The sequence below is a fragment of the Elephantulus edwardii genome, unplaced genomic scaffold, assembly GCF_000299155.1.
Source record: "Elephantulus edwardii isolate Elephantulus edwardi_28Jun2011 unplaced genomic scaffold, EleEdw1.0 scaffold00088, whole genome shotgun sequence".
Classification (NCBI taxonomy): Eukaryota; Metazoa; Chordata; class Mammalia; order Macroscelidea; family Macroscelididae; genus Elephantulus; species Elephantulus edwardii.
In genome coordinates this window covers 5,165,718-5,178,602 of record NW_006399838.1, presented here as the reverse complement: position 1 = coordinate 5,178,602, position 12,885 = coordinate 5,165,718, and the positions used below count along the sequence as shown (strand labels likewise).

The 12,885-nt window shown below is 41.6% G+C and overlaps 1 protein-coding gene across 2 annotated transcripts in view; it reads left to right on the top strand.

The window, feature by feature from the left end:
• FNDC3B (fibronectin type III domain containing 3B) overlaps positions 1 to 10,171 on the top strand; it is a 406,030-nt gene extending 395,859 nt beyond the window's left edge. For both annotated transcript variants that reach the window (XM_006890351.1, XM_006890350.1), the window contains 2 exons: positions 2,255 to 2,382; positions 9,666 to 10,171. In XM_006890351.1, coding sequence (XP_006890413.1) covers positions 2,255 to 2,382; positions 9,666 to 9,977 — 440 coding nt within the window. In that variant the 3' untranslated portion in view covers positions 9,978 to 10,171. The remainder of the gene's footprint in view (positions 1 to 2,254; positions 2,383 to 9,665) is intronic.
• Positions 10,172 to 12,885: the final 2,714 nt, after the last annotated feature.

Here is a 12,885-nt window from a genome sequence, read left to right as displayed (position 1 = left end):
CCTAAATTGCCTCCTTTCGTGTTTATAATGTCTGCAAAAGAGAGAAGAACGTTTTCAAAAGAGGGCTAAAAATGAGTCTTCTGGGGAAATAAGGGGCCTTAAAGGAGAAGACCTCTGGGTCTTAGTTCAAGTGCATATCAGTGCTTGTTACAGATGATATCATTGGCAGATAGACGGTCAAGGTGATAGACTTGAATGTCAGCGTTGCTAGTGAAATAGGGATAAATTCCTGGGATTAGGCACACACATTAGTCAACTAAGATCTGAGAATCTTCTTTCTGAAAGACGACTCAGATGAGCAGAGGCTGTCGTTCACCATTTGAGGAGTTTGATGCCTAGAAACACGGGCGATTAAGGCAGGCAATTTCAGTAGCCTTCCCCCCTGTGGAGATGTAACTGCTGGGAGGTGTCCGAGTGGCAGCGTACTGCTCGGCCTCCTTCGTGGACTGGAGAGGAGTAGAAGGCACAGCAGTGCACTGCTTTTCCGGAACGTCTGAGGGAATGAACGGAAGCTGCTTTTCCTGTCTGTGGAGAAGCACGGCTTTCCTCCGGTGCCCACCCACCTTTAGGCCTGAGCCCGCCCCTCGTGGTCCCCAAGCTACATCTCTGCTCTGTGATCTCTGGAAGTTACGAGAAGGTTCTAAATGTGCTGGGCCCCAGGAACAAGGCCCGCTGACTGCCTGCTCCCCCCTGGAGGACCTGAACCCACTGTCCCTGAGACAGCAGAGCTGGTTCAGAGGGTGAGGAGCCTTGGGACCCAAGTCGGGACCTGAGTCAGGTCCAGCCCGGTTCCTGTGACGGTTTCCTGACACTTCAGCTAGAGCTGTTCTATGGTAAATTCCTTCTTCCTTCCCTGCCCCTCAGATCAGATCCAGTTGCTTTTTCAACAGGCTGCCAGATGATGCTGATGTTGGAAGCTCACGGTTTGTAATTAGAACAACAAGGTGATACAGATAAAGGATAAGTTGAGCAAGAGAAACGGAACTGGAATGTGGCCAGCGTCGTTAGGCTGTCCCTTCCTCCGTGACTGAGAAGCCAGTGCAGATCCATGTGCACACACACGGCCAACGGGGCCACTTTGGCAGAAAATACCAGACTCTTGGCTACATCTCTGGGTTTCTGCTCTGTCAGAATACGGCAAGGCTGCTTGATGTGTTGGGGAAAGAAAAGTGGGCTGTATTTGCCAGTTAATCGATTTCCAGGGTGTTTCTGGTGTTGACCAGCACTGCTTTTGTCTCCACGTGAGTTTTGGTGTGGATTCGTTTTATGGTAACTTGAGAGTGGATTGATAGCAATTCCATTGGTTCTTTTGTTTCAAAAGCAGAGTGTCCTCACACTACCTCATACTCTGGGCATCTTCCCCTTAGTCTTTTCTTCAGGAAATTATTGTCTTGGCTCCTTGAGTCCTGTTTATTCTGAAGAGATCGGTTTTTCTAGAAATTGTTTGGTGTTTCGGCCTAGTAATTCTAACCAACATATTTTCTTTAAAAAAGAAGAAAAATATATTTTCTAAAATAATAATGCTACAGAGAATTACAATGATGAAAACAACTATCTCTGTAGAATTTACTTAGATTTACTTACAGAATAACTAGAAGTTCTAATAAACTGAGAAATGCAACTGTAAGATACTTCTATGTTAAAATGTTTTTCAATGCAGCCCATTCTGTGGCGCTTCTCTCTGACATCACCTGTTCCTCAGACATTTCTCAGACTCAGGAGATGTGGTCTTTCCCTCTCCCGAGCCCCCTAACGTTTTGGTTCCACTTCTCATTTTAATCTTCCTTGCTTCGGATATCTTCTCTGGACTTTCCTCATATCTTGTCCTCCTCCGAATTTTAAATCCCATGAAACAAGAGCTATCTTGTTGTGGTCTTCTTTCTCCAATGCAACTGGAGAATAAAATAAAAGTACTCAGTTGCCAAAGAAATAGTAACAGAAGGTGGTGCAGTTTTTTATTAATAAGCTGGAGCACTGGAGTTTCCATCTGTGGCCTCGTAGTCATGGAATATCGTCTCTCTGTCTGAATGAGGCACCTAGGGTTCTCTGGGAGCCCCAGCAAGTAAACTCCAAAGACCAGCGTGCCCTTGGCCTCAGTTAGTATTGTTGTTGTTGTTGTTAAGTGCCGTCGAGTTGCAGGCGACTCATAGCGACCCTATGAAGGAGAGTCCTTGATGCAGTTAGTATTATTTAAATTTATTGTTAATATGATAACTTTGAAATTTGAGCTTGCATGTGTGTATTTGTGTTTCAGCCCCACGAGTGACACAGTTAGAAGGGAATTCATGTGAAATTCTCTGGGAGACAGTTCCACCAATGAAAGGCGATCCTATCAGCTATGTTCTGCAGGTGTTGGTTGGAAGAGAATCTGAATACAAACAGGTAAGAGCATCACATTCTGTATGTAATTGAAAACTAAAATACTGGTGGTTTGTAACAGGGAAAAGCCTCAACAGTTAGAGTTGAGATTCTGTCGTGCTGCCTTCCTCACAGAGGCGCTGATAGAAGGGTAGGGTCAAGGCTGAGTCTGTAACATCATCTTTAGGAAGTTGTTCTGCTAACCTAAACGCCATGCCTCTCCAACAGTTCAAGTCCAACAGCAACTCCATGGGAGAGAGATAGGGGTCTCCAGCCTTGGAAACCCCTTAGAGGGTCACCCATCAATTGGTTCAATACCACTGATCCCATAAGCTCTTGAAGACCATGCTTCAGAAGCTCGAAGGAACTGCTTGTCGCCTTTTACTGTGCTTCTGAGTCACCTAGTGTCCTGGTCCACTGCAAATTCTGACTCGGTAGATCCCATATTTCTAATAGGCTCCTAACACATGCATGTGCTTCAAGTCCACGGACCAGAATTTGAGCAGCAATACTATATAGGTCACATGAAAAATTCATGCAAGGAACTAGAGTCTAGTCTTATAACACAATTATTTTGTATACCCATCATGCTTTAATCCTTTGTAGACCATTATCCTGGGACTTGCTGTGAAGGATCTGGGTGCTGTTTTCTGAATCTGAACAATTGTTTATGGTAAAATCAGTGTATAGAACTGTTACTCGAGGGGAGCTCTGGTGGCCTAGTGGTAAGGAGCTGCAACTACAATCCCAGAGGCACACAGTTCAAATCCACCAGATGCTCTGCCGGGGAAGGAGGGACAATCTCCTCCTGTACCAGTCAGATCTGATTTGACGGTACACTCACACAAAAATAATAAAATAAAAAAAAAATTTAGAAGAAAAAAAAAACTGTTACTCGAGCGGCATCTCCAAGCCCCATTCCTGATCAGAAACTGAAGTCAAAAAGCAAACTTGTAGCCCCGCGTGTTGTCAGCTGCCCTGTAGGACGGAGGAGCTGTTGCTTTTCCAAGGCTTTAATCCTTGTGGCAGATACCCGCTGCCTCCATTCCCTGGTGAATTTGAACCACCAGCTTTGTTGTTAGCAAGAAAATGCTTGAAGAACTGAAACGTCAGCACTCCTAACACCCTTAGTGGAGGCACACATGATGTCGAGCTCGGAGGGTGACGAGAAACGCTACCTGCTCCCTAAGGAGGTAATGCGTATGGTCAAGCTTCATTCTGCTGTTGAAGCTCTGAGTATCTAGACAAATAGACAGTAACTCGGTTTGTTTTTATTAAATACACTAACGATTAAATGATGGTAAAAATACCTGTGAGTAAGAACACTTAAAAAGCAAGTGAATATTAGTGCATTTTGCATTTCTTTTCCTTGTACAATCTCCTCTGTAGCTTCTGCTGTAGAGTAAATAACTTGACGTGCGTGACTGTTTCATACGCCCAGAAAGATGTGCTGGATTACTAGAGTTTTACTTTCCCCCGCTAGATTTCGTCACCTTTGCACTGGTAGCATTCGTCCTGTTCCTCAGCAATGTAAAAATGATTAAAAGATGCGGTGTTAGGAAATATCACAGCATATGAGACTTACAATAATTCATTTTCTGATAGTACATTCATTGCACATTCATCATTGTATTTTTTAAACACTTTTTCTTTCTTGTACCTGACATTTTTCTCCCTCTCTTGGAAAAACGTTGCTCTTCTGAAAGCACAGTGGATATGAAAACATCCATATTATTTGCTCACTATCTTTACATGTCAAGCATTGTCAGACTATAGGTGAATTAATCTATTCGACAATTTGGATTTTTGTTGGTGGGTAGAATTTGTTTTAATTTGCTGTTTAATGTTATGTATTTAGATCTGTGGACATAGAAACAAACACTAATATAATTTTTTTAATCATCTATCTGCCTTCATGTTATTGTTGTAAACACTTGTAAGCAACTGTTTCCTGGTAGGAAAATAGAACGGTACTCAGCTCTATAGATGAGGACTAGTGTTCTTCACATGACCATTTATTTCCTGCATTTACCAAGAAATGATTAAAGCGAGTAGTGGCACATGAAAAGCTGCAGTGGAGTCAGGGACAGTTTGTCCTGGGGTTTTTGTTTCTCTCTGTTCACTGAGCATTAACTTCAGAATGATGTTTTGAGTTCTTCATTCACTTATTCTGGCCACAACATAGCAAATGAAGCCTATTTATATTATGTGTGCAGAGTAATGGTTAAAATAATTATAGTCCAGGAATAACAGGCAGAGGGCAGTGAATTCTTAGAGGCAAAGTGAAAGAAAATGAGGAATAGTCGTGTTTTATGCACCTACTGCAGCAGAGCTCGTGGCTCCGGATAGACCTCAATTACAGCACTTAGGCGAACAGTAACAAGCTCTGTTCCTGAGACGGGTGGATTAGGAGACTTTGATGAAAACGGGGGGACATTGGGTCTATATGTTTAAGATTGATATTTGTACACAAGCTTTAACGTGAAGACAGTTTAATATATGCATAAAAAGAAGATAAAGTGAAATGATTCATAGCCCTGTTCAGAGAGCATTTAATTTTTACTATAAAGGAAATTGAAGATTTAAAAGGGAGCAACAAATTTTAAAAAATTGTTACTTGTTAGCCGTTGAAAATGTTTAACATTTGTCACAATTAACTAAATGTTGTTTTAGTGACCAGCTTTATTGCTTTCAAAAGAAAACATTTGAGGCATCTCTAGAGTAATAGATGTGACCCATTGTCCTCGCTCTGTAAAGAGATGACTGTATTCTGTCATTTTATTGTGATGCACATACATACAGGAAAACACCATTTCAGCAAGTTCAGTAAGCACAATTTACTGGAATTGAGGATATTCATTTTGTGCAATTCTTATCTTTTTCCTAATTATTCTACAGCCTTAACATAAACTCATTGTCCATAAGCAAAAATTCCCCCTTCCCCTGGCACCCACTGATAAGGTATCTTTCCTTATTTCATGGAGCATGATATCTTTGAGGTTCAGCCAGTTTTGTATCATTTATCAGGACTTTATTTGTCTTTAAGCTTAATAAGAATCTTTTATGTATCTCCCACGTCTGTTACCCATTCATCCACTGGTAAGCATTTAGTTTGTTTCCACCTCTAGACTATTGTGAATAGGGTTGGGCTGAACCTTAGTGAACCAGATTTTTATTAACATTCCTGTATGTGGTCTCCTTTTTAGAATGTATGCATAATATATCATTTTTTTTAAAGACATGTGATTTGGAATCTGTGTCTTGTTTCTTCATGAGGTCACAGAAAATGCTAGGAGAAAGGATTTTTTGTTGACAGAACTGTTGTAAGGGCTCGAAGTTGTAGAGCCTTTATAATTTTTTTGAGCCTTTATAATTTTTTTTTTGAGCCTTTATAATGTTTTAATGACTGTTCACTCTTTTCCTGATGTGGCGTGAAGCTGTCACTGGCCCGTTGCACAGTTTAACATTTTTTAATGGAAGGTCAGACTCAAAGGGTAATAGAGCAGGAGAGAGATGTTGAAAAGCCATCGCTTAGTTTACTGATTCTTCATTTTCTAGGTTCACAGGGCCCTCTAAGTATATGATGAAGATAGTAGCCCCAGAAAATTGATCATCAATGCCAAATCAAACCCACTTCCTTGAGTCAAATCCAACTCCTAGGGACCCTGTAGAACAAATAGAACAACCCCGTAGTGTTTCCAAGGCTGTAACTCTTCCTGAAAGCCGACCACACTTCTCTCGGTCACAGAGCAGGTGATAAGTTCAAACTGCCAGCAGTTGGATGAGCTACTGAGTGTCTAACCACCGTACTTCTAGGCTCCTTCCCACCTGTAGTTCCCTAATTTTTATAGAAATGTTTATTCACAGTGGTGCTGTGCTGTATTTACTTAAATAAAGCTTCTACTTCAGAGAAGCTACTATTTTTTTGCTTTTGTGTATATTTTAGTATTTTTTAATATTTTAATTTATTTAAAAACAAAAGCAGAATGTTTCCTGGTGGCACCCTAGTGTATTGAGAAAGTGTTACACTCCGAGGAGCCTCCTTGGTACTGTGCAGAAAGTCGTTTGTACCCATGCTCTTCCCTGTCTTGTGCTGCTCAGGTGTAAGGATGCCTGCCCAGCAGGAGGGCTCCTGGGGAGAGCCAGCTCCACCTTCCATGCCATCATTGTCAGTGACCGTTCGTAATGACACTGTAGGATGATTAAAATTTCTCCATAGGTTTTCCTACCTTGTAATCCTTTCAGAAGCACACCGTCACATATTTCTCCCATGTAAGAGTGAATGCAGACCACTTGCCTCTCTGGAAGCAATCAAGCTCTTATCTACCACCCAGCAGAGTGCCTGCCACCCACTGCCGTGCTATTGCAGGACTTCATGTACCGTCGTCCAGAGCCCGGACTCTCTTGTTGTGAGAGTAGGTGGGGATAATCTCTCTCAGAGGGTGACGGTGGGCCTCAGACCCCTCTGAGAAGCTGCTTTGTAAACAGCGATTCTGTGCTGTTCATATTGTCTCGTTCTCTGGTTCCTGAGGGAGAGCAACTTTAGTCAGGAGGCGTTGGTGTTGACCCGGGTATCAGCTCTTCAGAAGCCCAGCATTCATGTAGCTGCAAGATGTTATTCAAAAGATTACACTGTACAGAATGTTATTCTGAATTTTTTAAATTTTTTTAATAAAAGGGTCACGGACTTCTTATTTCAGTCATCTGGGTATTATTTTATATCCTACCATTCTGGAATAAACATGTCAGAGTTACTTTTAAGATATATTGTTCATCAAATAAGAAACAGAAATAGTCTTTGTGAAAATAATACTGCTTATATACTTCCTGGGATATTATGATTGGTTACTTCAATAAAGAAAATCTCTAGTGGAGTTGCTATGCCTTTTAAATTGCATTGAGGAAGAAGGAGAAACCACAATGAAGGGAATGGAATGAGAACAGGGGCTGGGCAGGCCTGCTGCCCTGGTGTGGAGAGCCATTCTTCCCAGAAGAGGTCATCTGAGTCGAGGGGCAGCTGGCAACAGGCCTGGTGACCTTCGCAGCAGGGGCTCCTCAGCACTCCTGGGCAGTCCCGTGCTTGCACGGACACGCTGTGCCCAGCTTCGGGCCCCGACTTCACATGGTCCCTGCATGGAAGGACCCTGGGCAAAGTCTGAGCAAGGAACAGAAGCACACACTTTCCTTAAGGCTTGTTGCTTGCTCTACCTGTTCTCAACGCCTGCAGCCGACTAAGCCCTGTTGTAGGAGCCTCTTCTGTGTTGCTCTTTCATCTCCTCGTCCTGTGAGGCTCCGTGTTCTTTTCATTTGTAGGCGCAGTGCGTTGCTTTTCGATGGATGTGTAACAGCTTTAAGCAGTTGCTGCTGTCCATGCTGTCAAGCCGCCTTTGGGCTTCTTAGTGTGATCGTGGAGCTTTTGAATCTCATGTCGTTATTTTATGTATCTTCCAGTTCATCACTAATTAGTGTAGGCTGAACACTGTAGTGACTCAATTTACTTTAATCTTCCTACATTAACTTACTCTGTAATCAACCATTTAACTTTAAAAACTTTGAGGCCTATTTAAAAACACTTTAAACTGTTAACATGAAGAGATTTCTTGTAGGATTTTTTTCCACAACAAAAATAGAAATAAAACTTAAATGGCTTTAGTGATTTAAGTAAAAGACACAGTGTGATTAATTAGTAAAGTAATCTTTAATGGCCGGAGAAAGAACACAGACCAGCTTCCTGTAATGGGCCACACCGTGTCCCAGCATTCCCTGAACTTTTATTCCTCCAGTCAAGAAACCTGGTGGTACAGTGGTTAGCACCTGGCCGCCAACTGAAAGGTTGGTAGAGCAAATGTACCAGATGGCTTCATGGGGGAAAAGATGTAGAAATCTGCCCCTGGAAATATTGTAGCCTAGAAATTCCTGTGAAGCTCCTCGACGCTCTCCTCCCAGGGCCCCTAGCAGGCTGTGTGGACCCTGTCTGCACTCTTTCAGAGTTTCGGTTTTCATACCATTTTATTAATGAAGCATGAGACTCTCTCACGCTCTCGCAGCTGGTAAGTGGTTAAGCTGGAATTCAAAGCAAGAACCAGCAGACCTCAAATCCAGTCCACTATCATCCCTTCGCTGCCGGAGGGTTCCCTCGCCCCCAGAGTAGCGGGACATCTGGTGGCTGGAAGCACTCCTCTCTGATGGTCTGAATCAACAGGTGGTGCCAAGGCAGGAAGAGACACCATCTTCTCCCTTGATTTACAGCTTCTGAAAATTGGCTGCAGGGTCAGTCAACTAGGAATCGCTTCTGATTCCATGTCGGTGACTTGCCCAGATCGTCAGAACTCGTGCCCCTTCATCTGCCCTAGAGGCTGGGCTGCCGCTTGGCTACATCCTGGCCCTGGATCATTTCTTCCTTCTCTGAGCCAATGCCTGCCTCACTGTCCCAAATAGTTCCATTTCCCCATGTCTTGAAATCTATAATGCGAGTCTCTTCCCTTCTTTCCCCAACTCAGAGTTCTCTTTCTTTCTTAGAATGTCTTTAGCTGTTTTAGGCCTCATTTTTTAATAGTACAATTTAAAACATGATCTTTTCAGACTCAGAAACAGTGTAATAAGAAATAGAGTAATACAAAATATGCCCTCGATGCCATTGCTGTGATTATTTAAATAAACAAATTGTCCTCCAGCTTTCGGGGCCAAAACCCCCAGCAAGTGGGATGCTGGTTAACTTTGGTTTAGCACAGAATCTGAAAGGCCCATGTTCAGAGCCAACTATGATTGATTATATCTAAAATGTTGTTGGTTGTTGTTGTTGGTTGTTGTTGTTGTCATCGTTGTTAGGTGCCTTCAAGTCAAAGACGTCTCACAGTGACCCCGTGAACAGGAGACCTGAACCCCAGCCCATCCTACTCGGTCCTCATTCTCAGGACACACCTGAGTCCACTGCTGCGTTTACTCTGTCCGTCCAGCTCGTTGGAGCTTCTCCTCTCTCTCACTGTATTTTTTTAAATGTTTATTATTCTAGGTTCCTAGAACCGAGTTGTGTGGTGGTATTGAATCATCTTCTCATTTGATTCCCTAAGCACTTAGGACAAATAGCACATTTATTCCTTCAGAGGCCAGATACGTTGCTGGCCAGTAGTTTCTTGCTGTCAGTCCCAGAGTTTTGAATCAGATTTTATTCAGAGTTGATCGGAAAGGTTTTATCCAGCCAGTCAGTGTCCCAGTGTTACTGTAGTGATGGTGATGTGGTGTGGTGATTCCTGTAGGGTAATTTACTGTTATAAATGAACTGACCAGCTCCTTTTCTTCTCCTGAAGGTGTACAAGGGAGAAGAAGCCACATTCCAAATCTCAGGCCTCCAGACAAACACGGACTACAGGTTCCGAGTGTGCGCGTGTCGTCGCTGTCTCGACACCCCCCAGGAGCTAAGCGGAGCTTTCAGCCCCTCTGCAGCTTTTGTCCTACAACGAAATGAGGTCATGCTCACAGGGGACCTGGGGAGCTTAGACGACCCCAAAATGAAGAGCATGATGCCTACTGATGAACAGTTTGCAGCCCTCATTGTGGCTGGCTTTGCGACTCTGTCGATTTTATTTGCCTTTATACTACAGTACTTCTTAATGAAGTAAACACACTCAGCAAAACTAGATATGGATTTGATTAATGCTACACATTTTAATACACACATTTATTCAGATACTTCTGTCAGTCTTTTTTGTTCTTTGATTTATAGCCTTCTTGTTTTACAGATTTAGCTAGGAAAAAAAAAATATCAGTGTTTTGGTGCACCTTTTTGAAACTAGGAAGAGGTTAAACTGGATTTCAAACAACAAAACAAGACAAGAAAACCAGATACCAAAAGCTTGCTTTCTCCTGTTTTCTTTCACATTTTCAGACTTGCTTTGTCTTTCCTCTGTGCTCACTGATGTCTTTTGCAAGCCTTTTTATTTTTTTCCCATTGTTACAGTTTAATAATTTATATTCACCAGTCAGTTCTTAGGTCTTGAACATCGATACTTGTAAACATGAATCACAGTGTGTGTAGTTAAAGGGCTGGGATTTCGGTGTTGTCGCCACGCTGCCTGCCACACAACAAACAACACTATCCAGAATTGTGTTCACGGTAAGAGAAGGCCCCCGAAGCAGGTGCCCTGTGTCACTCAGTTCCTCACCTGTGTTTAGCTCATTTAAATGATAATATGTACTTCAGCCTAAAATGTTTTAATAATCTGTATTTGTTATGATTTTAACACTATGAGCTGCCTGTATACAAAATCAAGTAAGCAAAAGTGCACCTCTGAATGATGGAGCATTGTAGATTTTTACCATGTCGATTTATAGCAGTAACTTTAAGAGGGCATTGTGCAATAGTTAGTTGTTTCCTTACTCAGCTATTTTCAAAGCTGCTTTAACTTGTTCGTGTGTCTTTGTATATAACTACTTCTAATTCAATCACTAGAGTTATTATATCCTGTTATGTTCAGCAAGAATTACGAGAACTGGTGACAGTCTAGTGCCTCTGCCCGTTGTCCATGATTTACACTAGTTGGGAGCTGTCTTCTTGTTCCCGACTCATTCTTTGTGAAAGATTTGCCTTTAGATTGTTCTTTGAGGTATCAATGAAGTGATTGAATTTCAGTACCTTAAATGAGTGCCCATCAAACTAACCAATGACAGCCGATAAAAACTGATGAAACCCAAAAGAGAATCATCTGCATTTGTAGTTCCTTTTTTTTTTTTTTTTGTGGGGTTGACCTGGCCAGCGTGTGGAGGGGGTGGTATTTGGGGTCAAGAAGCCTCATCTCTCTCCCTGGATCTGTCACGTCACTTTACCTCTGTGCCTCAGTTTTCCCATGCATTAAAAAGAAAATAAATGGGGATTCTAATGTTTGGGAAGTGCTTCGACATCCTCGGTCAACAGGTGCTATCGGAGTGCAAACTGTTTCTCTCGCGTGTTTGAGTCATGAGATAATCAATTCTAACCCAAAGTCATTGGATTATTTATATGAAGTCCACAATGTTCGAGTACCTCAGGGACATTTAAGAGTTGGAGGTGCAAATATATTCCAAAAGGGTGCAGCAGACACAGTGTATCCCCTGCTTCTGTTTCTGTATATTTTTGCTCCTTGGTTTTTCTCGATCATAGCGACTTTGTGCTTGGTCTCCGTTGTCTAAGATGCAGTATCCTGTACTCGCTTATGATATTCCCATACCAAAGTCATGGGGAAACCAACATTATTTTGTTTTTGGTTTATTTATACTATATTCTGCATACAGTACTTTAAATGCCAATTACAGTGCAATCTTTATTTATTGTAAAAATTTTAAGATGTACTTATGTACTAATTTTCCCATGTAGCATGTTACTTTTGTGCGTGTGTGTTTTATACTTTTGTAATTCTAGGTCACTCTTGTTCTTGGCGACATCTGTAGTATTATTAATCCTCTGACTTTTTTTTATTTTTAAGGATAAGAGCATCTAGTGCATTAAATGCCAAAAAAAAAAGAAAAAAAAATCCATTATCAGTGATTGAAACGTTTACATGTACCCCCCCAAAAATCATAATCATCTCTTGAAACAAAAAAGTGGTAAGATGAATGAGTTATTCTGTGTGCCTATATTGAAATAGTAACTATTAGAGAGTTCTGTATTTTGTTCTTGACTATAATAATCCGTTTAATTAGCCTTCCTAACTAAGGGCATCAAGGTAAATATATTTTTGCCAAAGTCCTGGCCTTCCACAACATATCCCTCTAGTTATGTAAATGTGTGATACCATCCACTCTGACATCACATCTGTACTTTCTGAGACGACGCCTCATGGGTGTTTTCAGGAAGAAGGCATTTTTTAAGCAAGGAAGATTCAGCTGAGTATAAAAACCCTACTCTTTGCAAAGAAACACATCCCTTTTTTATGACACTTCAGAACTGCTGCTATGAAGAGATCCTCTGAATTGGTTACGTTTGGTTTGTTTGTTTTTTTTTAAACAATGAAATTAGGCCAAAGTTGCTATGAATGTTTGATCTTTTTGAGATTTCCTTCTGTCTGTTTAACCACCAGAAAGCTGAAGTGTGTGAAAGAGAAGCTGACGGCACTTTATTTTACTGCTCTCCATGGTTTGGTATTCTTCCTAATCTATTCAGTCAGACGTGATTCCTTTGTATGGCACTGTGTTCTATCACAAGTATGTATATGTGCTATTGACATTTACCTATATATATATTGCCATTACACGTGAACAATAAAATAAAGTGTTTTCTAGGAACCATATTCTCTGCCCTTTTATAGTAAGGAGGAATGAGTGAAACGGGCGGCTTTCTGATAGCTGACTCTTCTCTGTGTCAGACTCATCTCTGTTCCCAAGGATTCCAGTCACACGAAGCAAATGGCCTTCCTCCTCAAGGAAAATGGGTTGAAAAGGAAATTGGTTAAAAATATTTTTTTCTAATTATGTACCTTGTTCTTATCAACTTGAAACGTTGGCATTTTCTAACCTTGTTCTGTTGGCTACAGTAATTCAGTATTCATGTCAAAA